This window comes from Dromiciops gliroides, chromosome 4 (assembly GCF_019393635.1).
Source record: "Dromiciops gliroides isolate mDroGli1 chromosome 4, mDroGli1.pri, whole genome shotgun sequence".
NCBI classification, from domain to species: domain Eukaryota; kingdom Metazoa; phylum Chordata; class Mammalia; order Microbiotheria; family Microbiotheriidae; genus Dromiciops; species Dromiciops gliroides.
The window spans coordinates 458,604,789-458,626,378 of record NC_057864.1 but is presented as its reverse complement, the minus strand read 5'-3'; the positions used below and the strand labels follow the sequence as shown (position 1 = coordinate 458,626,378).

The 21,590-nt window shown below is 40.6% G+C and overlaps 1 protein-coding gene across 1 annotated transcript; it reads left to right on the top strand.

Moving 5' to 3' along the window:
* Window positions 1-6,722: 6,722 nt before the first annotated feature.
* On the top strand, window positions 6,723-13,609 carry SPACA3 (sperm acrosome associated 3). The gene is made up of 4 exons (XM_044003595.1): window positions 6,723-6,894; window positions 9,441-9,599; window positions 11,626-11,704; window positions 13,606-13,609. Exons 1-4 carry the CDS (start codon window positions 6,723-6,725, stop codon window positions 13,607-13,609), a joined length of 414 nt encoding a protein of 137 aa, XP_043859530.1.
* The last annotated feature ends 7,981 nt before the right edge of the window (window positions 13,610-21,590 follow it).

Below are 21,590 nucleotides of genomic sequence, written 5' to 3'. Positions count from 1 at the left end.
ATTTGAACTCAGATCCTCCTGACTCCAGGGCTGGTGCTCTATCCACTGTGCCACCTAGTCGTCCCCCTTCATATACTTTACTCTCTCTCTCTCTCTCTCTCTCTCTCTCTCTCTCTCTCTCTCTCTCTCTCTCTCTCTCTCTCTCGTGTGTGTGTGTGTGTGTGTGTGTGTGTGTGGGGCAATGAGGGTTAAGTGACTTGCCCAGGGTCACAGCTATTATGTGTCAAGTGTCTGAGGCCAGATTTGAACTCAGGTCCTCCTGAATCCAGGGCCAGTGCTTTATCTCCTGCACCACCTAACTGCCCCCCTTCATATACTTTAAAACTGCTATCATATTCCAACCTGGATCTTCTCCAGGCTAAACATTCCTACTTCCTTCAAGTGATCATCTTATGGCTTTCTGCTATTCTAGTTGCTTTCCTCTGGACATTCTCCAGATTATCGATGTTTTCCCCCAAATCAAGGCATCCAGCAGAAAATGCAATGCCACAGAAATGGTCTGATTAGACAGAGTACATGGGACTATCACCTCCTCATTCCAGGGAGTTGTGCCTCTTCTAAGGCACCCCAAGATCTCCCAAGTCTTTTTGGCTGCCACATCAAATTGTTACCTTATATTGAGCTAACATCCCCCCTCCATTTTTTATAACTGTTGTCCAGCTATGCCTCCCTAATCTTGGATTTAAGAAGTCTGAAAGGCACTCCCCTCTCCCCTCCCAAACTAAAAGAACTCTTCTATCCTCATCAACTCTAAACCATCATGTTTCTGCATCTTATTTCTATTTCTGACAGATAAACATTTTAGTCAGGTTTCCAGGAGGCAAAAAGAAAATTATGGATGAGTATGTCGATTGGTAAGTAGATAGATAGATGACTGACAGATAGAAAGGTGGACAAGCAGAGAAGAAACAGTAATAGACTAGGAGATAATAGGAGGCCACTGAAAGATTTCTAAAGGATATCACACCCTTCACAGTGCAGCCTAAGATGCTATTAGCTTTGGTTGCTATTGTACTATTGGATCATGTCAAGTTTGCAGTTCACTAGAATTCCCAGATCTTTTTTTTTAGACAAACTAATCATGTCTCCCCCATCTGGTATGTGCAAAGAAGTTGATTTTTTTGAACCCAAAATATAAGATTTCAATCTATCCCTGTTATGTTTCTTTTTATTTAATTTGTCCCAGTGTTTAACCCCGTCCAGACCTTTTTGCATCCTTGGTAACCAGTATGTTAGTCAAACCTTCCAAGTCAATGGCATCTGCATATTTGAGAAGCACGCCATCTATACCTTTATTCAAGTCACTGATAAAAATGTTAAACAGTATTAGGTCAAGCAGAGTTCTGGGCCAATCAACTACCTTCTTGCCAAGTTGACCATGAGCCCTTAGCAACTACTCTTTGAGTCTGGCCTTTTGATGGATTTTTTTTTTTTGGCAGGGCAATGGGGCTTAAGTGACTTGCCCAAGGTCACACAGCTAGTAAGTGTCAAGTGTCTGAGGCCGGATTTGAACTCAGGAACTCCTGAATCCAGGGCCAGTGCTTTATCCACTGTGCCACCTAGCCGTCCCTTTTTGATGGATTTTTAATCCAATAATGATGCAATTATCCAGTCCATATCTCTATCATTTTCCACTGCATAGTTGAAGATACTGTACAAGTGACTTGTACCAATTTAGGTAAATTCTTTCTACAGTTCCCTTGATCTACTCATTAAGTAATCCTGTCCAGAAGGAACTGAGGTTAGTCTCTCTCTACCATGACTTGTTCCTGATGAAGCCCTGCTGATTTTTCATGATCAATAATTGCCTTTCTGGATATTTGCTCCCTGGGCTTGAGGTCTTAGCTTTAATATTTTACATTTGGTGTATTGAAAAAACAACAGCACTGGATTTGGATTCAGAGACCTTGTATATTCAATTCTGACCTCTACCACTTTTTGGCTGTATGCATGACCTTGGTTAAGTCATCTGACAGCTATGAACATCACTTTTCCTACCTAGAAAATGAGGATAATAACAAAGGATCCCCCTCACTTTTGTCATTTTCTGCCCCAACACTCCTGCTCCTTTTGTTGCAACTTCTTTCAGAAGCAAGTCACTAAAGGTCATGGTTGAGAGGAGCTAAGCCTCCTGGGCTGTGTACTATGTAAGACCACAGTGATGTGGTGATGAGAGCCTAAACTAAGATGTTGGTGGAGAGGGAAGGGTACAAATTCAAGAGATGGAAATCTAGAATTCAAAGGACCGGGAACTGTCAATAGTCAACAATTGTCAATAAATATTGATTAAGGACCTACTATGTGCCAGGCACTGTGCTAAGTGATAGGGACACAAATAGGGAAAAGAAAGACAGTTCCTGTCATAATGGGGGAAGATAATGTACAAAAGAAAGGTGAAAAGCAGGGAGTTGGGGAGCCAAGGTACCTGGCTCAGGCATGGTGGGGAAGCCAAGAAAAGCAGCCCCAAAGGAGGGCAGCTTCTGGAGGGTAGGGACCATCTTTCTCTTTGCTTGCATGTATATCACCAGTACGTAGCACAATGCTTGCCACATAGTACTCAAGAAATGCTTGTTTCTTCCCTCCCTCCCTCCCTCCCTCCCTTCCTTCCTTCCTTCCTTCCTTCCTTCCTTCCTTCCTTCCTTCCTTCCTTCCTTCCTTCCTTCCTTCCTTCCTTCCTTCCTTCCTTCCTTCCTTCCCTTCCACACCTTAGGAGGGGCCCCGAAGGTTCAAGAAGAGTGAGATCACACAGGTGTGGAGTTCTAGAAAGGCCATTTCCCAGGACCTCTCAGAGTCTCTTCCCTGTTTTATCCTCTTCAGGAAGAAACAGTTGGGGCCCACAGGGATTTACCTGGAGCTGGAGCTGAAACAGCTCTTGTTGCTGCAGTCACCCCCTACTCACTCAGCCCTGGAGGGAGAGGCTGCCAGGTGGTCAGTCCTGTTCCTCCCATCATCTCCTTGGACCATCTGGATTTCAGCAAGGGTCAGCAAAAGACAGGCAGGCAAGGGAGGCAACCAGAGTGAGGTAGGCATGGATTCAACACAGTGTGTTTAGCAGGATCACTTAGACACTCCAATAACCAAATAGATCAAGATCTTATTGGTTTAGAGGGCTCCTCCAACTCTCTTAGTGCCTTCTCTAGGAGACTATCCCCAATTTATCCTGTTTATATCTTGTTTGTACATTGTTGTTTGCAGGTAGTCTCCTCCATTAGATTATAAACTCCTTGAGGGCAGGAACTATTTTTTGCCTTTCTTTGTATTTTCAGTGCTTGATACAGTGCCTGTTGGCCACATAGTAGCTGCTTAATGCAGTTTGTTGATTGACTGACTATGTATTTAGCCACTCATTCAGACCTTGCTAAACCATGGTATTTTCCCCCATAAATTCACCACTGGGAGTTCACCCAATGTGCTGGAGGCCTCCCTTTCTCCTACTGGATCTACTGGATGCCAACGGAGCACTCTAGTTGTTGATCTTTCATGTCTAACCCTTACATGCGACTAGCCTGTCTTCTTTTCCTCTCATAGTTTTCCTAATATACTCATGAACAAGCTTTATATGTGATTCTTCCAACTGCACATCAGTGAGTCAATCAATAAGCATTTACTAAGCACTAATGTGCTAGACACATTAGGTGCTGGGATGCAAAGAAAGACAAAAATAGCTCCTGGCCTCAAGGAGCTTACATTCTAATGGGGAGACAACCTGTAAATAACTAGGTATATACAGCATCTCTCTCTCTCTCTCTCTCTCTCTCTCTCTCTCTCTCTCTCTCTGTCTGTCTGTCTCTCTCTCTCTCTCTCTCTCTGTCTCTCTTAAACATGGATGGTAATCTGAGAGGGGCACACATTATGAATTGGGGGGGACTGTGCAGAAGGTAGGAGTTGAACTAAACTTTGAAGGAAGCCATGGAGAGTAAGTGGGAAAGGTGAATTATAATCTGAACAATGAACATTCTTCAATCACTTGGCCTTTCCTCTGTGGATGGTCTTTTCCAGGAGGCTCTTCAGTATTCATGGATTAGGGAGATTAGCTTTTACAATTTGTAAAAATTCAATTTTGATTTGATCCTCACATCAACCATGTGAAGTAGAAATATTATTATCACCTGAAGAGAATTTTCCCTGGACTAGATTGCATGTTATTTCATCATGTTTGCAATTTGAATGGGCCATTCCGTCTAATTTATTAACTTTGTATATGGGGAAACTAACACTTGGAAAATGGAACACATGACAAGTATAAAGCAGAGTTGAAATTTGAGTCTTGGTCTTCTTACTAAAACTCCAATATGTTTTCTATGGTACCACCTTTGCATACTTAGAATAGAACATGATATCTTGTGCCCAGGAGACATTTCATAAATATTTCTCAAAGTGGACTGAATTGAGTAATCCAAACCTAAGTTATCTCCAGAACTCAGTTTAAGATACCCAACCTTGACCTCTTTGACCACTGAGTCAGCATTTGAGTGCCTATACCCTACTAGGGATAGGTATAGTATACAAAGCTAAAAACTTCAACTTTTCTTAAACTTACATTAGTTAGTGAGTACTAACTTTGCAGTAAGATAATCTGATTTCGCCTTCTGACCCTGACAACCCATGTGAGCTGTGTTGTAAGGCATTAAAGGTCTGGGCATAGCATCCACTAAAGTCCTGGCCAGTAATGACTCTATCTCAAGGTCAGTGATCACTGCACCCTTGATAGCACCCCAGTCCTTTTCTCTTTGGTGTCTTTATATAACCCTGAGGAAGTCAGTTAACTTTTCTTGGCCTTGATTTGCTCATCTGTAAAATGGAGTTAGACTAGCTGACCACTGAGGTTAGTGATCTAACTCTAGGTCTCTAATCCTTTAAGACTATTCAATTGTATATAAGCTATAATGTAATTATAAAGTGATTGGTGTGTGTGTGTGTGTGTGTGTGTGTGTGTGTGTGTGAGAGAGAGAGAGAGAGAGAGAGAGAGAGACAGAGAGAGAGAGACAGAGAGAGAGACAGAGACAGAGAGAGACAGTCAGAGAGACAGAGACAGAGACATAGACAAACAACCAGGTGCATCAAAAAAGCCCTCCTATAGGAGGCAACAGCTGAGCTGAGTTTTAAAAGAAGCTAAGGATTCCAAGAGGGGGAAATGAGGAGGTTGGGAATTCATGCATAGGGGGTAGAGCCTGTTCAAAGACACAGAGATGGGGTGCCAAGTTCGAGCAACCGTCATCAGGCCAGCTTGGTTAGAACAGAGAGTACATGAGGGGGAATTATGTGAAGTAATTCTGGAAGGACAAATCAGCACCAGATTGGGGAAGACTTTAAATGACAGGCTAAGGAGTTCGTACTTTATCCCAGAGCAGAGGAATCTGTGGATAGATTTTAGGAGGTCTATGAATTTGGATAGGAAAAAAAAAAGACATCTTCCTTTTCACCAAGCTCTCAGTGAAATCGAGCATTTCCTTTCATTATGAATGTAGGCAACGCACATTATTCTGAGAAGGGGTCACTGGGCCAGACTGCCAAAGGGGTCCATTGCACAAAAAAGGTTAAGAACCACTGTCCTGGAGGCAAAAGGATATTAGTCCTTCATTCAACATTCAAGAAACATTGTGTCTGTCATTTACAAAGAATTGTGGTAGGCACTGAGGACACAGATATTTTGAACACAGATGGTTTCTGCCTTCAAAGAGTTTATGATTTACTGGAGCAGAGAATCTCAAACTTTTCGTTCTTGGAATCCCTTTATATGCTTAAAAAATGATTGAGGACCCCCCAAAAGATTTTGATTATTGGGTTATATTTATTGGACCAGAGGACCATGACACTGGGGGTGATGTCATGACTTGTAGTGAATTGGATTTAAGTGAGGGAGGGCGGTGCAAGGTTACCAACCTATCTCTCTCCTCCAGAGCCATCTGGGTCCAATGATAAAATATATATCAGGACGAGTGGATAGCATACTGGCCCTGGAGTCAAGAGGACCTGAATTCAAATCTCACCTCAGATACTAGCTGTATGACTCTGGGCAAGTCACTTAATGCCAATTGCCTTAAACATGCAGGGCCCTCTCCAGTCATTCTGATATATATATCTCATTACTGGACCCAGATGACTCTGGAAGAGAGAGTAAGGTTGGTAACCTTGTACAGCCTTTTGTCACTTAAATCCAATGCACTGTGAATCATGACATCACCCTGATGTCATGGTCCTCTTTAAGAACAAAGGACAACAACAGCAGTATATTTAGTGATATTAATTAGAAATTAAAAGGTCTTTATATTTTTATGAATAGTTTTGAACTTTAGGACCTTGTAAGGGTTTGGGGGACCCCAGGGGTCCTTGGACTATTCTCCAAGAAGCACTAGATCCACAAATCTGGGTTTTCTGTTGTGGGGACCAGTGCCAGCATTAAGAAAGAGGACAAGCTGAGTTTCTTCCCAGAATCCTGAGCACACTCAGATTGTTGTTGCTTCAGTAGAAGGGGTTACAGAAAAAAACAGGCAGGCTTGCTGAAATCAGAAAAGCTGAATTGTCCTCTAATCTTTATCTCTTCCCTTAGCACCTACCTCTCTCTTGATGCTCTGGGAGGTTGCACTCAGCTCACCTTACTTTTTCTTCCTTCCCAGGAAATTGACAACAGCAACTTTGGGACAGGCCAAAGAGTGGGCTCTGATCTCACATCACAGCCTTGAGCCCAGAGCTACCCCAGGGCCTCCAGGGGCCCATCTGAAATGGAGCTTAGGGCCTGGTTGTACCTGCCAAGGAACAGTGTCCTTGCAATTGTCTCTCTGATCAGCTGTTTTCTTGCCTCCAGTGAAGCCAAAATCTATAGTCGGTGTGAAATTGTCCATCTGTTCCAACACAATGGGCTTGATGGCTATTGGGGATATCACCTAGCTGACTGTAAGTTCCCTCTGTTCTTCCCCCCAATCAGACTTTATGGTTCATTTGTATATCTCTCTCCTTCCTTCTCACTGACATCTCTTAAGAACTTTTCTGTTTGGGGGATGAGAGATCCTAGATGCTACACATCAGCTTGGCCTTGAAGTCAGCATCTTAGAGATTAGCAAGGTATTTTAGAGATCAGCAAGTCTAACCCTCTCATTTATATGGAAGGGGAAACTGAGGCCTAGAGAAGGGAAGTAGGATCATAGGATTGTAGATACAGAGTTGGAAGGCACTTTAGAGATCATCTGGTTTTAAACCTTCATTTTATAATGGAGGAACCTGAGGCTCAAAGACATTGACTTGCCCAAGGTCATAAAGCTAGTAAGTCTCAGAGCTGGGAATTGTACTTAGTTCTGACTCCAAATGTAGGACTTTTTATTCCCTGTCTTCCTTCCCTAAACTGTGTATTCTGTAGCTACACAGTTGCTTTGGCCTCTGTCCAAGGTCCTCACATCGCTTTCTGGCCCAGATCCAAGGTGGCACGCCCTAATTCCGCCCTAATTCTCCCAGCTATGGAAAGATGATACCTTCCTCCATGAACTTCTCCTGCCATTCTGTCTGAACCTTCCATGAATTATCTAATTTTCCTTTTGGACATTTCTATGTTATGCCTCCTCCCCTGAAGCCCCAAATACTTCATCCTATTTCAGCTTTCTATATAGTCCCTCCAGTTTTCTTTTTTCCATAAGGCACTTCTTTTGAAAAGGATCATATAATTCAGAGCTTGAAGGTACTTTGTATATCTTCTAGTCTGAGGATTCTTAACCTTGGGGTCGTGAACTTATATTTTAAAAAAATTTTCATGGTCATATTTCAAAATAATTGTATTTTTGTAATCTTATGAATTTGATTTTATGTATTTAAAAACCTTATTCTGAGAAGGGGTCCTGGGTTTCACTCAACTAACTGCCCAAGGGGTCCAAGACCCCAAAAAAGTTTAAGAAGGAAGAAACCAAGTATTTATTGAGCACTTATAATGTGCCAAATAGTATGCTAAACACTGGGATAAGCACAAAATTAAAAAAAAAAAGAAAATCCCTGCCCTCGAGAAGCTTACATTCTAATGGAAGGAGAGGTGAAAAGGAGTCAGGGTGGGGTGGGATGGAGGGTAGGGAGTGGGGAGCAGGAAATGATGAAGGTGCCTGCTACTGGGGAATGGTTTGGAAGTCAGGAAGAGATCTAGGAGGGAGATGAAGGCTGGCCTTCACAAAATTGCTCCTCCAGGAGGACCTCACCAGTGGAAGAAGGGGGCAAGTCTTACAGAGGGATACTCCAGCAGGTTGAGAAGGTCACATGGCTAGTTAGATGTTCCTTCCTCCCTGTCCCCCTCTCCAAAATAAACAAACGTTTATTAAACTCTTACTATGCACCAGGCACCATGGTGATTGGAACAAAAAGATAAAAACAAAGCAGTCTCTGCTCTCAAAAAGTTTATACTCTGTCAAGGTAAACAATGTATGCATATTGTGGACCAAGCTGTTTAGGCTTAAAACTACATTAAGACTTTTGGAATGCACAGGATGTATGTATGTGTAGATGTAGATGCATATGAATACATGTGTATATGTAGATATTTAGATAGATATATGTGTATATGTGATATGTGTGTGAACACATATAAAACCACACACATACATAAAATGCAAGTAATTTGGGGGCATGGCACTAATAATTGAGCTGACCAGGTCTCATGAAGTTTTCACTTGACTGATTCTTAGGGGGGAAATTTGTCGAGTCCTAAAATATATCAAATCTGTGAGTTGAGGAATAAAGCATCTTTAATTGAGACAACAGGGTAGCAAACCTGGCATATTTCAAAATATGTGCCAGGGGGCATATTTTGAGGGATGTCCAGTGAATTTCCACTCTAAGACCCAAGCAAAAGCTTCTTATACCTTTAGGAGGAGAAGGGGAGGAGGCAATATAAAGTAGCAAGGTCTGGTCATGAGATCCCAGTGGCCCTTGGTGATCTGGGCACGGAAAGACACTTCATTCTGGCTGTTTTACCCTTCATGCCATTAATCCCAATGAAAGGGGACAAGGAAACTAGAAGCTGAGATCCAGTTTGAGCTGGACTCCTCCACAAGGCAAAATCCTTGGGTAGAAGGATTTAGAGTGTGGCTCAGCTCAATCTAATTGAGTAAATATTTTAAGAGTAGGAATGTGAAGACATTACAGAAATTTGGACCGGATCATTTAAGGGAGTGGCAGTCCATATTACATTTGGTATTAATAATTTCTGTCATATCAACAATTTTCTGTCAAAGTTAAAGTGCACTCCATTTTTTTTTTGTGGGGTGGGGTGGTGGGGCGGGGCAAACACCTGAGAGATGGGAAGTGGAGTGGTGTGTGTGAGAGAGTCCATTTGGATAGACCACATTTCACCTCCTATTCCCCCTACAGGCTGATCAGGTTACCATCTTTTGTCCACATGGCTCTCTCCCAGCACAGGCATGGGTTACTTTTCTCTCCCCCATCCCTTTGTCTTCTCTTACTCTCAGGGGTTTGTCTAGCATACTATGCCAGTGACTTCAATACAGCAGCCTTGGACCACGAGACTGATAGGAGAAACAACAATGGCATCTTTCAGATCTACAGCTGGTGTTGGTGTAATGACTACCATACTCCCGTGGTCAACAAGTGCAACATTCATTGCAATGGTATGGACCCTGACATTCCCCTCTGGCCCTTTCTCAGAATCTCTCCCTTCCCTTCCCCAGGTTCTGTCCTTGGTCCTACCTTTGTCCCAGTTTCAGTTTTATTTGATTTCTTTGGTTCTTCCCAAATCAATGTCAAAGTCTTTATTCTTATCGTATTATTATGTGTCAAGCACTGTGCTAAGCACTGGGAGTACAAAAATAATTTAAAAAGAAAGACAATCTCCACTCTCAAGGAGCTTGCATTCTTTTTTTTTTTTAAATTTTTATTTTAGTGAGGCAATTGGGGTTAAGTGACTTGCCCAGGGTCACACAGCTAGTAAGTATTAAGTGTCTGAGGCCAGATTTGAACTCAGGTACTCCTGACTCCAGGGCTGGTGCTCTATCCACTGCGCCACCTAGCTGCCCCAAGGAGCTTGCATTCTAATGGAAGAAGACAAAGCAAAAGAGGGAGGTGAAAAGGAGTGAGGGGGTGGGGAGCAGGAAATGATGAAGGTACTTGGTAGTGGTACTTATACCCCATTCCCCATCCCTATTTATTCAGTATCATCCCCTGTCCCATTTCTTTTTGGCCAGACCCATGATTCCACTTGTTTAAGGGTCTCCCAAAGGAGAAGCTTCCTCTACCAATGCAGGAATCCCCCTTTCTCTGCTTCTTATGGTCTTAGAGAGTTGCTTGGGAGATACAAAGAGTTAAATGACTTATCCAGGGTCACCCAGCCAATATGTGTCAGAAGTGAGACTTGAACCCAGATTTTTTTTACTCCAAGATCTGCTCTCTATTCACTATACTGTGCTGCCTCTCTCCTGTCTCTTTAATCTCCCTGCTCCTACCTCTAGAGGATGGAAGAGAAAGAAATATCCTGAATCTGGATCAAGCAGGTATTTGGTAGGGGGTGGAACAGGAATAAGGCAAAGAGAGGGGGAGGTTTTTTCCAGTTCAAGTTTAGAGTTTCAGATCAACTTCTGGTATCTCTGACAGGAAGTTAGCCCCTGCTAGTACTTCAGTGGATAAGGAGAAGAGAAGGGTACAAAGTAGAATAGAAAGCGCCCCAAATTTGGAGGCAGACCAGGATTTGAATTATAACCCTGTCCCTTCCTGGTTATCTCACTTTCCCTCTCTGAGACTCAGTTTCCTCCTGTACAAAACGAGATGACTGAACTAGATGATCTCTAAGTTTCCTTGTAGCCTTGGCTCATGGATTGATGAGATGTCATAAGGTTCTCCTGGGACTTCACTTCATATAGACTCAGGGATACTCCCTTATCCTCTCCTGCTTCCCCTCCTATAAACCAACATCAGTTTCTAAAATGACCTAAGTGGCACCTGGAGATAGGCTAGGGAAGAATTATAGAACCACAGAATTTCAAACCTGGAAGAGACCTCAAAAGTCACTTAGCTAGGGGGGCAGCTAGGTGGCGCAGTGGATAGAGCACCAGCCCTGGAGTCAGGAGTACCTGAGTTCAAATCCGACCTCAGACACTTAACACTTACCAGCTGTGTGACCCTGGGCAAGTCACTTAACCCCAATTGCCTCACTAAAAAAAAAAAAGTCACTTAGCTCAACCCCACATCCCTTTACAGAGGAGGAAACTAGGTGTTGAAAGGGAGAATGAGGAACCCAATCTCATACCACTATTTGTGGTCAAAACCAGGGATAGAACCTAGGCATCCTTTTAGTTCAGTGTTGTTGCTTGTCCTCTCACTCTCCCCCCAAATACTGGCTGATAACTGGCCAATGATTTGAACTTAAAGTCCAAGGAGGATGTATGTGTGTTCAAATGTGTGTGTGCTCTCAAGTTGCAGGATGAGAGAGACAGAGTCAAAGAGACACACATATAGAGAACTCCAGAGAGACACAGAGCCAGAAACAAAGTCAGAGATAGAATCATGGAGATATGTATAAAGAGAGACAGACACAGAGAGACAAAGACAGAAATAGAGACAGAAACAATAAGAAGCTGGTCTCCCACTTCCCATCCAGATCCTCATTGCCTTTGTTTTGCCTTTCTGCCTCCCACCCACCAGACTCGCTGAATACTGACTTAAAAGAAGATATTGCCTGTGCCATGAGGATTGTGAGGCAGCCTCAGGGTCTGGAAAACTGGTAAGTGTTCCTTGGGCAGAGGAATATCTGCCACCTTAGGGAGGTGGGCTGGTGCTCTGGTCCCCAAAGCACCAGTCACTTGGTCAAGGGAAGTCAAATTCTATATAGAGTTCTTTGTAGCAGGAAAAGGTATAAGAGAATTAGAAGAGAGGACAAATGAAGTGGGGCTACAAAGAAGACTTTCTCTCAGGCAGACATCCCTGTGTGGATTGTGGAAGTAAGGAAGGAGGTAAATGGGAAATAGGAGCCCAAGTGGTCAGCACTGGTATGGGAATGTCCATTTGGTGTCACGTATGTGAGAGGTTCCTCATTTCAGAACAAATAACTTACACCACAAGAAGCAACATAATAGTGGATAGAGGGCTAGCTTTGGAGTAAGGAAGACTTGAGTTCAAATCCTGACAGAAAAATTTACTAGCTATATGATTCTAGGCAAGTTACATCAAGATCACCACCACCACCACTACCCCTAACATTTATAGAGTGCTTTTTTTGTAGTGAGGCAATTGGGGTTAAGTGACTTGCCCAGGGTCACACAGCTAGTAAGTGTTAAGTGTCTGAGGCCGGATTTGAACTCAGGTCCTCCTGAATCCAGGGCCAGTGCTCTTATCCACTGCACCACCTAGCTGCCCCTATAGAGTGCTTTAAGGCTTGCAAAACACTCTATAAAGATCATCTAATTTTATCCTCATATCAACTGTGTGATATAAGTTACTATTATCTCCATTTTTCAAATGAGGAAACTGAGAAGTTAAGGAACTTGCTTGTGGTTACATAGTTAGTATATGTTCAAGGTCAGATTTGAATTCAGCACTCTATGTCCAGCACTCTATCCACTGGTATACCTAGCTGCCTCTCTGGGCCTCAGTTTCGTCATCTATAAAATGAGGGGTTTGGACTCAATCACTTATAAGGGCCCTCCCAGCTGTAAGTGTGTGTGTATGTGTGTGTGTGTGTGTGAGAGAGAGAGAGAGAAACAGAGAGACAGAGACAGAGAGACAGAGAGAGAAACAGACAGACACACACACACACACAGATAGAGACACAGAGACAGAGTCCAAAGCATAAGGGACAACCTAGTGAAATGGACAGAGGGTTAGTTTTAGGATTCTTGAAGACTGAGGATCAAATCCTGATTCTGATATATATGAGCTGTGCGACTTTGGTCAAGTTTCTTGACCCTTCAATGCCCCAGGCAACACCATAATACTACAAGTTGTAGAGGAATTTCTGGTCTGTATTGGCAGATGGAGTTTCCATGTCAGGATTTCGCCATGCTGATGAAATCACTGATCCACACCAGTGGTGTCAAACTCAAATAGAAATAGTGGTCACTAAACTGTACATAAAGCTCCCCATGGAAAGCATATTGACTTAGAAAACCACACATGTTTCTCTCTCTCTAATTTAATTTTTTAAAAATACATCAACACATTAAAATCAGATAGAAACTACATTTTAATGTGACTCAGGCTACATGCAAGAGTGCTGTGGGCCAAGTGTAGCCATGTTTCACACCTGGCTTGCAGAACAAACAACAATAATAAAGCCAGGATCCAGGAAATGGCTCTTGGAGACTGTTGCCTGGATAAATGGCCATCTGGGTTCATCTTACAGCTCCGCCACCACTTAATTGTGCTACTGATCCCTTTGAGACTTATTTTCCCCATCTGTGAAATAATTGTCTCTAGCTCCTTTCCATAAGGCTTATAGGGATATAGGACCATAGATCTAGAAATGGAAGAGATCTTTGAGGTCATCAATTCCAACCTACACTATGCAGATGGAGTTCAAAGAGCCCAACACTTGCATGAATGTTTGAGGCCAACTGTAGTTTCTGTGTAATCATGCAGGGTTTAGAGTAATACTGGTGAGTCCATTCCAAAGCTCTTGTCCCCTAGTTGAGTGGTGATGATTCTTTACCTGCTAAATTGGAGGTCCCTCTTTGAGACCCAGGCCAAATAGCACTCTTGGCCCTTCCCTACAATTGGCCATGAACTCATTCATCAATCAAAGAACCTTAGAGTTAAGGGGTTCCCTTCCAGGCTTGAAAGAGGCAGTTTTAAGGAAAATCAAAGGAAAAAATAGAGCATTACTTTACGTGGCAGGTGGCAAATCTAGGCAGCTTGTTACCAGCAAGTGGTGGTTGAGCAAGAAAATATATGTAGGTTTAAAAAGGGGCTCAAGAAATTCATGGCTTCATCAATTCTATTTAAAGCAACCCAAAAACATTTATTAAGTTTCTCCTGTCTGCAAGGCATACACCATGCTGATAATTGATGTGTAAAGATCCAGTTAAGGAAGCAAGGTCATTCTAACAGGTATACTGAGTTGTAGTAGCTAATAGAGAGGCGGGGTATGATAGTGGCTAGGTAGCTAACTGGCCTCAAAGCCAGCAGAGACCTGGATTCAAGTTCTGACATTGACAAAAAGTGGCTGTATGACTCTTGGTAAGTCACAAACTTTCAGTGCTATATTATATGCAACTTTCTAAGCCTCCAAATAGAGAAGGTGCTGATCTGTATTGGTAGAGGGCTACAAATGAAAGTATAAATCTAGCCTTTATTTTCCTTCTGTAGTTGCTGCTTAATATATCGATACTATTCTCTTAACAAGTATTTTTAGAATGTTAAATAAATGAGGTTTGATGTAAGGACTGAGTATGTATTGCCCATGTAGGGTGTGTGTGTGTGTGTGTGTGTGTGTGTGTGTGTGTGTGTGTGTATATGTGTGCAGTCTTCTCCACTTACCCTCCTCAAAGGGAAGCTTTGATTTCTGTCTTACATAAGGAAAAAAACCTGACAATGAAACCCATCCATTGAGGTAGTAGACTGCTTTAGGAATTAGTGAGTTTCCCCATCATTAACAGTCTTGAAGACAAGGCTGAATGACTCCATGTTGGATATGTGGTAGAGAGTATTCGCATCCAGGTTCAGAATGGATTAGATGGTCCCTGAGGGTCCCTTCTAACACTGAAATTCTTTAATTCTATGAATCTGGAACTGATAACCTTTTGTGGTTGATGCCAGAAGGCAATGATCATAGAATGTTAGAACATAGAATGCTACCATTAGAAGAGGTCTTAGAACATAGAATGTTAGAACACAGAATGTGTTCCCTGATTAGGCCTTGGAATATACAATATTAGAACACAGAATGTTAGCATGTAGAATGTTAGAACATAGAATGCTAGCACTAGAAGAGGCCTTAGAACAGAATGTTAGAATACATAATTTTATCTCTGGAAGAGGCCTTGGAACACAGAATACTAGAACACAGAATGTTAGAATATAGAATGTCAGAACATAGAATGTTAGAATGTAGAATGTTAGAACATAGAAAGCTAGCATTAGAAGAGGCCTTATAACATAGAATGTTAGAACACAAAATGTTATCCCTGGAAGAGTCCTTGGAACATAGAATACTAGAATACAAAATGTAAGAATGTAGAATGTTAGAACATAGAATTCTAGCACTAGAAGAGGCCTTAGAAAATAGAATATTAGAACACAGAATGGTATCCATGGAAGAGGCCTTGGAACACAGAATGTTCGAATGTAGAATGTGAGAACATAGAATGTTAGAATGTAGAATGTTAGAACATAGAATGCTATCTCTAGAAGAGGCCTTGGAACATAGAATATTGGAAAAGATAATGTTAGAATGTAGAATGTGAGAACATAGAATGTTAGAATGCAGAAAGTTAGAATGTAGAATGTTAGTACACAGAATACTAGCACTAGATGATGCTTTAAAACATAGAATGTTAGAACAGAAAATGTTATCCCTGGAAGAATCCTTAGAATATAGAATACTAGAACACAAAATGTTAGAATGTAGAATGTTAGAACATATAATGTTAGAATGTAGAATGTTAGAACAGAAAATGTTATCCCTGGAAGAGGCCTTGGAACATAGAATATCTGAACACAGAATGTTAGAATTTAGAATGATAGGACATAGAATGTTAGAATGTAGATTTGTTTTTGCAGGGCAATGGGGGTTAAGTGACTTGCCCAGGGTCACACAGATATCAAGTGTCTGAGGCCGGATTTGAACTCAGGTACTCCTGAATCCAGGGCCAGTGCTTTATCCACTGCACCACCTACCCACCCCAGAAGGTAGATTTTTAAACCATAGAATGTTAGAACACAGAATGTTAGTTTGTAAAATGTTAGAACATAGAATGCTAGCACTAGAAGATCCCTTAGAACAGAGAATATTAGAAGACAAAATGTTATCCCTGGAAGAGGCCTTGGAGTATAGAATACTAGAACACAAAGTGGTAGAATATAGAATGTTAGAATTTAGAGTGCTAGAACTAGAAGAGGCCTAAGAACATAGAAAGTTAGAAGACAAAATATTATCCCTGGAAGAGGCTTTGGAACACAGAATATTAGAACACAGAATGTTGGAATGTAGAATGTTAGAACGTAGAATGTTAGAAAGTAGAATGTTAGAACACAGAATGTTAGAATGTAGAAGTTTAAAACATAGAATGTCAGAATGTAGAATGTTAGAAAATAGAATGGAGCACTGGAAGAGGCCTTAGAACATAGAATGTGAGAACGCAGAATGTCATACCTGGAAGAGGTATTGTAACATAGAATATTAGAACACAGAATGTTAGAAGGCACAAGGTTAGAAAATAGAATCTTAGAATATAGAATGTTAGAACATTGATTGTTAGAATGTAGAATGTTAGAACACAGAATGCTAGCACTAGAAGAGGCCTTAGAACATAGAATACCAGAACACAAAATGGTAGAATGTAGAATGTTAGAATTTAGAATGTTAGAACATAGAATGCTAGCACTAGAAGAGGCCTTAGAACATAAAATATTAGAATACAGAATGTTATGCCTGGATGAGGCCTTGGAACATAGAATATTAGAACACATAATGTTAGTTTGTAGAATGTTAGAACATAGAATGCTAGCACTAGAAGAGGCATTGGAACATAGAATGTTAGAACACAAAATGTTATCCTTGAAGAGGCCTTGTAACACAGAATACTAGGACACAGAATGTTAGAATGTAGAATGTTAGAAGGTATAATGTAAGAATGTAGAGTGTTAGAACATAGAATGTTAGCACTAGAAGAGGCCTTAGAAAATAGAATATTAGAATACAGAATGGTATCCATGGAAGAGGCCTTGGAACACAGAATGTTAGAACGTAGAATGTTAGAATGTAGAATGGAAGAGCATAGAATGTTAGAACATACAAAGTTAGAACATAGAATGTTAGAAGGTATAATGTTAGAATGTAGAATGTTAGAACAGAGAATTTTAGAAAGTAGAATGTTGGAATGTAGAATGTTATAACATATAATGCTAGAACTAGAAGAGACCTTAGAACATGGAATGTTAGAACACAAAACATTATCTTTAGAAGAGGCCTTGGAATGCAGAATGTTAGAATGTAGAATGTTAGAACAAAGAATATTAGAATGTGGAATGTTAGAATGTAGAATGTTAGAACAGAGAATATTAGAATGTGAAATGTTAGAATGTAGAATGTTAGAACATAGAATGCTAGTACTGGAAGAGTCCTTAAAACATAGAATGTTAGAACAGAAAATGTTATCACTGGGAGAGGCCTTGGAACACAGAATATTAGAACACAAAATTTTAGAATGTAGAATGTTAGAATATAGAATGTTAGAACATGGAAGGCTAGAACACAGAATGTTATCCCTGATGAGGCCTTGGAACATACAATATCAGAACACAGAATATTAGTATGTAGAATGTTAGAACATAGAATTCTAGTACTAGAAGAGGCCTTAGATCATAGAATGTTAGAATACAAAATGTTATCCCTAGAAGAGGCCTTGGAACCCAGAATACTAGATCCCAGAATGTTAGAATAAAGAATGTTAGGATGTAGACTGTCAGAACATAGAATGTTAGAATGTAGAATGTAAGAACATAGAATGTTAGAATGTCAGAACATAGAATGTCAGCAGGTAGAATGTTAGAACATAGAATGTCAGAACATAGAATATTAGATTGTAAGAACATACAATGTTAGAACATAGAATATCAGAACATAGAATGTTAGAACGTAGAATGTTAGAACATAGGATGTTAGAATGTAGAATTTAGAATATAGAAAGATAACACTAGAAGAGGCCTTATAACATAGAATGTTAGAATGCAAAATGCTATCCCTAGAGGAGGCCTTGGAACCCAGACTACTAGAACCCAGAATGTTAGAATGTAGACTGTCAGAACATAGAATGTTAGAATGTAGAATGTTAGAACGTAGAATGTTAGAATGCAGAATGTTAGAATATGGAATGTTAGAACATAGAATGTTAGAACGTAGAATTTTAGAATGTAGAATGTTAGAACATAGAATGTCAGAACACAAAATGTTCTAATGTAGAATGTTAGAACATAGAATTTTAGAATGTAGAATGTTAGAACATAGAATGTCGGAACATATAATGTTAGAACACAGAATGTTATAATGTAGAATGTTAGAACACAGAATGTTAGAAGGTAGAATTTTAGAATGTATAATGTTAGAACATAGAAAGCTAGCACTAGAAGAGGCCTTATAAACATAGAATGTTAGAACACAAAATGTTATCCCTGGAAGAGTCCTTGGAACATTGAATATTAGAACACAGAATGTTAGAATTTAGAATTTTTGAACATATAATGTTAGAATGTTAAAACAGAGAATGTTAGAATGTTAGAATGTAGATTGTTAAAACATAGAATGTTAGAATGTAGAATGTTAGAACAAAAAATATTATCTTTGGAAGAAGCCTTGGAACACAGAATGTTAGAATTTAGAATGTAGAATGTTAGAACAGAGAATGTTAGAATGTAGAATGTTAGAACATAGAATGCTAGCATCAGAAGAGGCCTTAGAACATAGAATGTTAGAATATAGAATATTTTTTTTTTAGCGAGGCAATTGGGGTTAAGTGACTTGCCCAGGGTCACACAGCTAGTAAGTGTTAAGTGTCTGAGGCCAGATTTGAACTCAGGTACTCCTGACTCCAGAGCCAGTGCTCTATCCACTGCACCACCTAGCTGCCCCTAGAATATAGAATTTTATCCCTGAAAGAGGCCTTGGAACCCAGAGTACTAGAACACAGAATGTTAGAATGTAGAATGTCAGAACATAGAATGTTAGAACATAGAAAGCTAGCACTAGAAGAGGCCTTAGAACATAGAATGTTAGAATGCAAAATGTTATCCCTGGAGGAGGCCTTGGAACATAGAATATTAGAACACAGAATGTTAGAATGTAGAATGTTAGAACGTAGAATGTTAGAACATAGAATGTTAGAAGGTATAATGTAAGAATGTAAAGTGTTAGAACATAGAATGTTAGAAGGTAGAATGTTAGAATGTAGAATGTTAGAACATAGAATGCTAGCACTAGAAGAGGCCTTAGAAAATAGAGTATTAGAACACAAGGCCTGGAAGAGGCTTTAGAACACAGAATGTTAGATTGTAGAATGTTAGATCTGTTAGTTTGATGAGTCCTCTATAATTTTGTCGGCCTGTAACTGAATCAGCTCCATTGATGGCAGCTTCTGATTGCTTCTGTATGACTGGACATTGAAACCACTGTAGTTGGATTCTCAGAGAATTCTTGGTCCAAAGAGACTCCATTTTTTTTTCCAGATGAAATTTAGTCTTCATCGCCATTTCCAGACTCCACACTGCAGATGTCTGGATCCTATTAGGAAGAATAACATGTGAGTAAATCAACCTGTGAGTTTTTATTTAGGAAAAGAATGAGATGTACAACTCGGGGCATCCTGGGCTGAAGCACTCTGTCTATCTTCTTTTGTTTTGTCTTCATTTTTATGGGCTGTCTCTGACACATAATAGCACCTGGTTTCTTTTGCCTTTGCGCAAAAGCCAGATGTATTCTTGTGTTTCTTCTGGGATTAGAAGATTCATAACGATGTGGTCTTCACCACTGGGACCTTGTTCACATGGTCACTAGAAGCTGAGTGGGTTATGGTAGGTGAATACTAAGTATTTAATTCTTTCTAAACCTTCCAGGCTTCCATGGTGGGGGGGATGGGGAAAGAGACTTTTATCAGCCCAAAGCTCCTGTATGGGCACAGAAGCTGAAACCAAAGTGGATCCAGGAGATCCTAGCCGTTTGGGTACTGAGCCTTTGGTACGAGGTTGACTGAAACCATAGAGCAGATGGCCCCAATACCCAGTTGGAGGGTTGAGGAGAGGGGTAGAATGAAATCTAGTCTATTACCTTTGACTGAATCAATCAAACAATGTATGGACTTACATTTACATTAAGTATTTATATTATGTAGATACATAAAGTATTTACAGTAATTGGGGGGATACAACCCCCCACTATTGGCAATAGAGTAAAAGATTTTAGAGACAGAAGGGACCTGAGCGACCATTTAGTTTTACTCCCTTTTTTACAGTTGAGGAAATTGAAGCTCAGAGAGGGTAAGCCACTTGCCCATGGCTATACAGCTCCAGAGACAAAACTTCAACTCAGATAATCCTGACATTGCATGACACTCTCTGGTCTCATAAGTAGTAAGCACGAGAGTTAGCATTTGAATGCAGTTCCTCTGATTCCAGAGCCTGTGCTTCCCTTCCTCTACCTCATGGGTCATATTCATTAGAGATGAGTAACTTCTGTGTTCTCTGAGATTCCAGTTGGGGAGGGGAGGGGGACACCTGGTCACAAGCTCCTAGCCATGCCAAGTAATCCAGCCATTTGCCAAGTGTCTCCTTCTCAGCGGGCAGTGGTGCCATCTCCATTCTCAGTGGGCAGTGGTGCTGTGTGTGGCCTTTCTGCCAACGTATCATGTTAATGTTGAGTGTGCTTTAGCTTAGACATAATTTCTATTGAATATGAGCTATAAAAGCATGAATTACATGAAAAAGAATGAACTATGCAGGTGATAAGTTTGCCAAATGAGGTACTAAGCTAACTTCAGAGGGCTCAGTTTGCGGAGGGCAACACAGAGAAGGCCAGGACTGGGAGTAGCAGGTACTAGTGCATCACTGTGAATTATTGTCAAGGGGATGGTAGGTGTGTTTTTTTTAAGCAAGCAGAGCCCTGCTTAGAAGCTAATGAAATGTCAAAGGAAGTGCATGCCGGGGGATATATAACAACTGGGTAGCATTTGTCATTTTCCCAGATGAGGGCTATGTGTTCCTGTATCTCTGTAGCCTTTCTGTCCTGCACCAAATTGGGATGCAAACCCTTGGCCACAGCTAGTCATCAAACTTTGGGGCACCTAGATGGCATGTGCCTAAGGGTGTGTTGGTATCAGCTTGAGCTGATTGTTAAATTTTCAGTGTGAACATTTACACCTTGGAAATTGGCAAATGCTACAAATCGTGGCTTGATTAATCGTTTTGTTGATTGTCTTGACTTAAGAAGTGGATAGAGAAAATGCTAATATTGTAGATTAAACTTAAGAATATATTGGTGAAGATTTCCAGAGAGTCAGTTGTCAAACATTTCCTGGTACACTCCTGCATGTGCCCCTTCTCTGAGAAGGGGATGAGGTAGTTGGGATGGTTTTGGTAAAAAGTAGACCTTAATCATTCTTTTTCTGCCTCTTTGCTCATCTTCAGCCCTTTCTGAGGATTTTCTAATTCTGATAACTTGCATTTCTACATACATACATATTTCTACATACACAATATTTTCCTTGTAGTGGTCCTTGAGGTAGAAAGGGAAAGTAAATACTGTCCCCCTTTTGCAAATGAGGAAACTGAGGTTCTGGAAGGTTAATGACTATAAGTAGATAAAACATTTATTTTAAAATTTTTTACTCATTTTGAACTTAAATACAAAAAGACAAAATAAAAGAATATTTCTATGTACACAGCACAACATAAAAAGAGGATTCAAT

What these genes read in the sequence shown, in the direction of transcription:
- SPACA3 (XM_044003595.1), top strand. Translation starts at nt 6,723, where the DNA reads ATGGAGCTTAGGGCCTGGTTGTACCTGCCAAGGAACAGTGTCCTTGCA. An exon ending in GGGATATCACCTAGCTGACT is followed by an intron (nt 6,895 to 9,440) that starts GTAAGTTCCCTC and finishes TCTTACTCTCAG; the next exon opens with GGGTTTGTCTAGCATACTAT. An exon ending in GTGCAACATTCATTGCAATG is followed by an intron (nt 9,600 to 11,625) that starts GTATGGACCCTG and finishes CCCACCCACCAG; the next exon opens with ACTCGCTGAATACTGACTTA.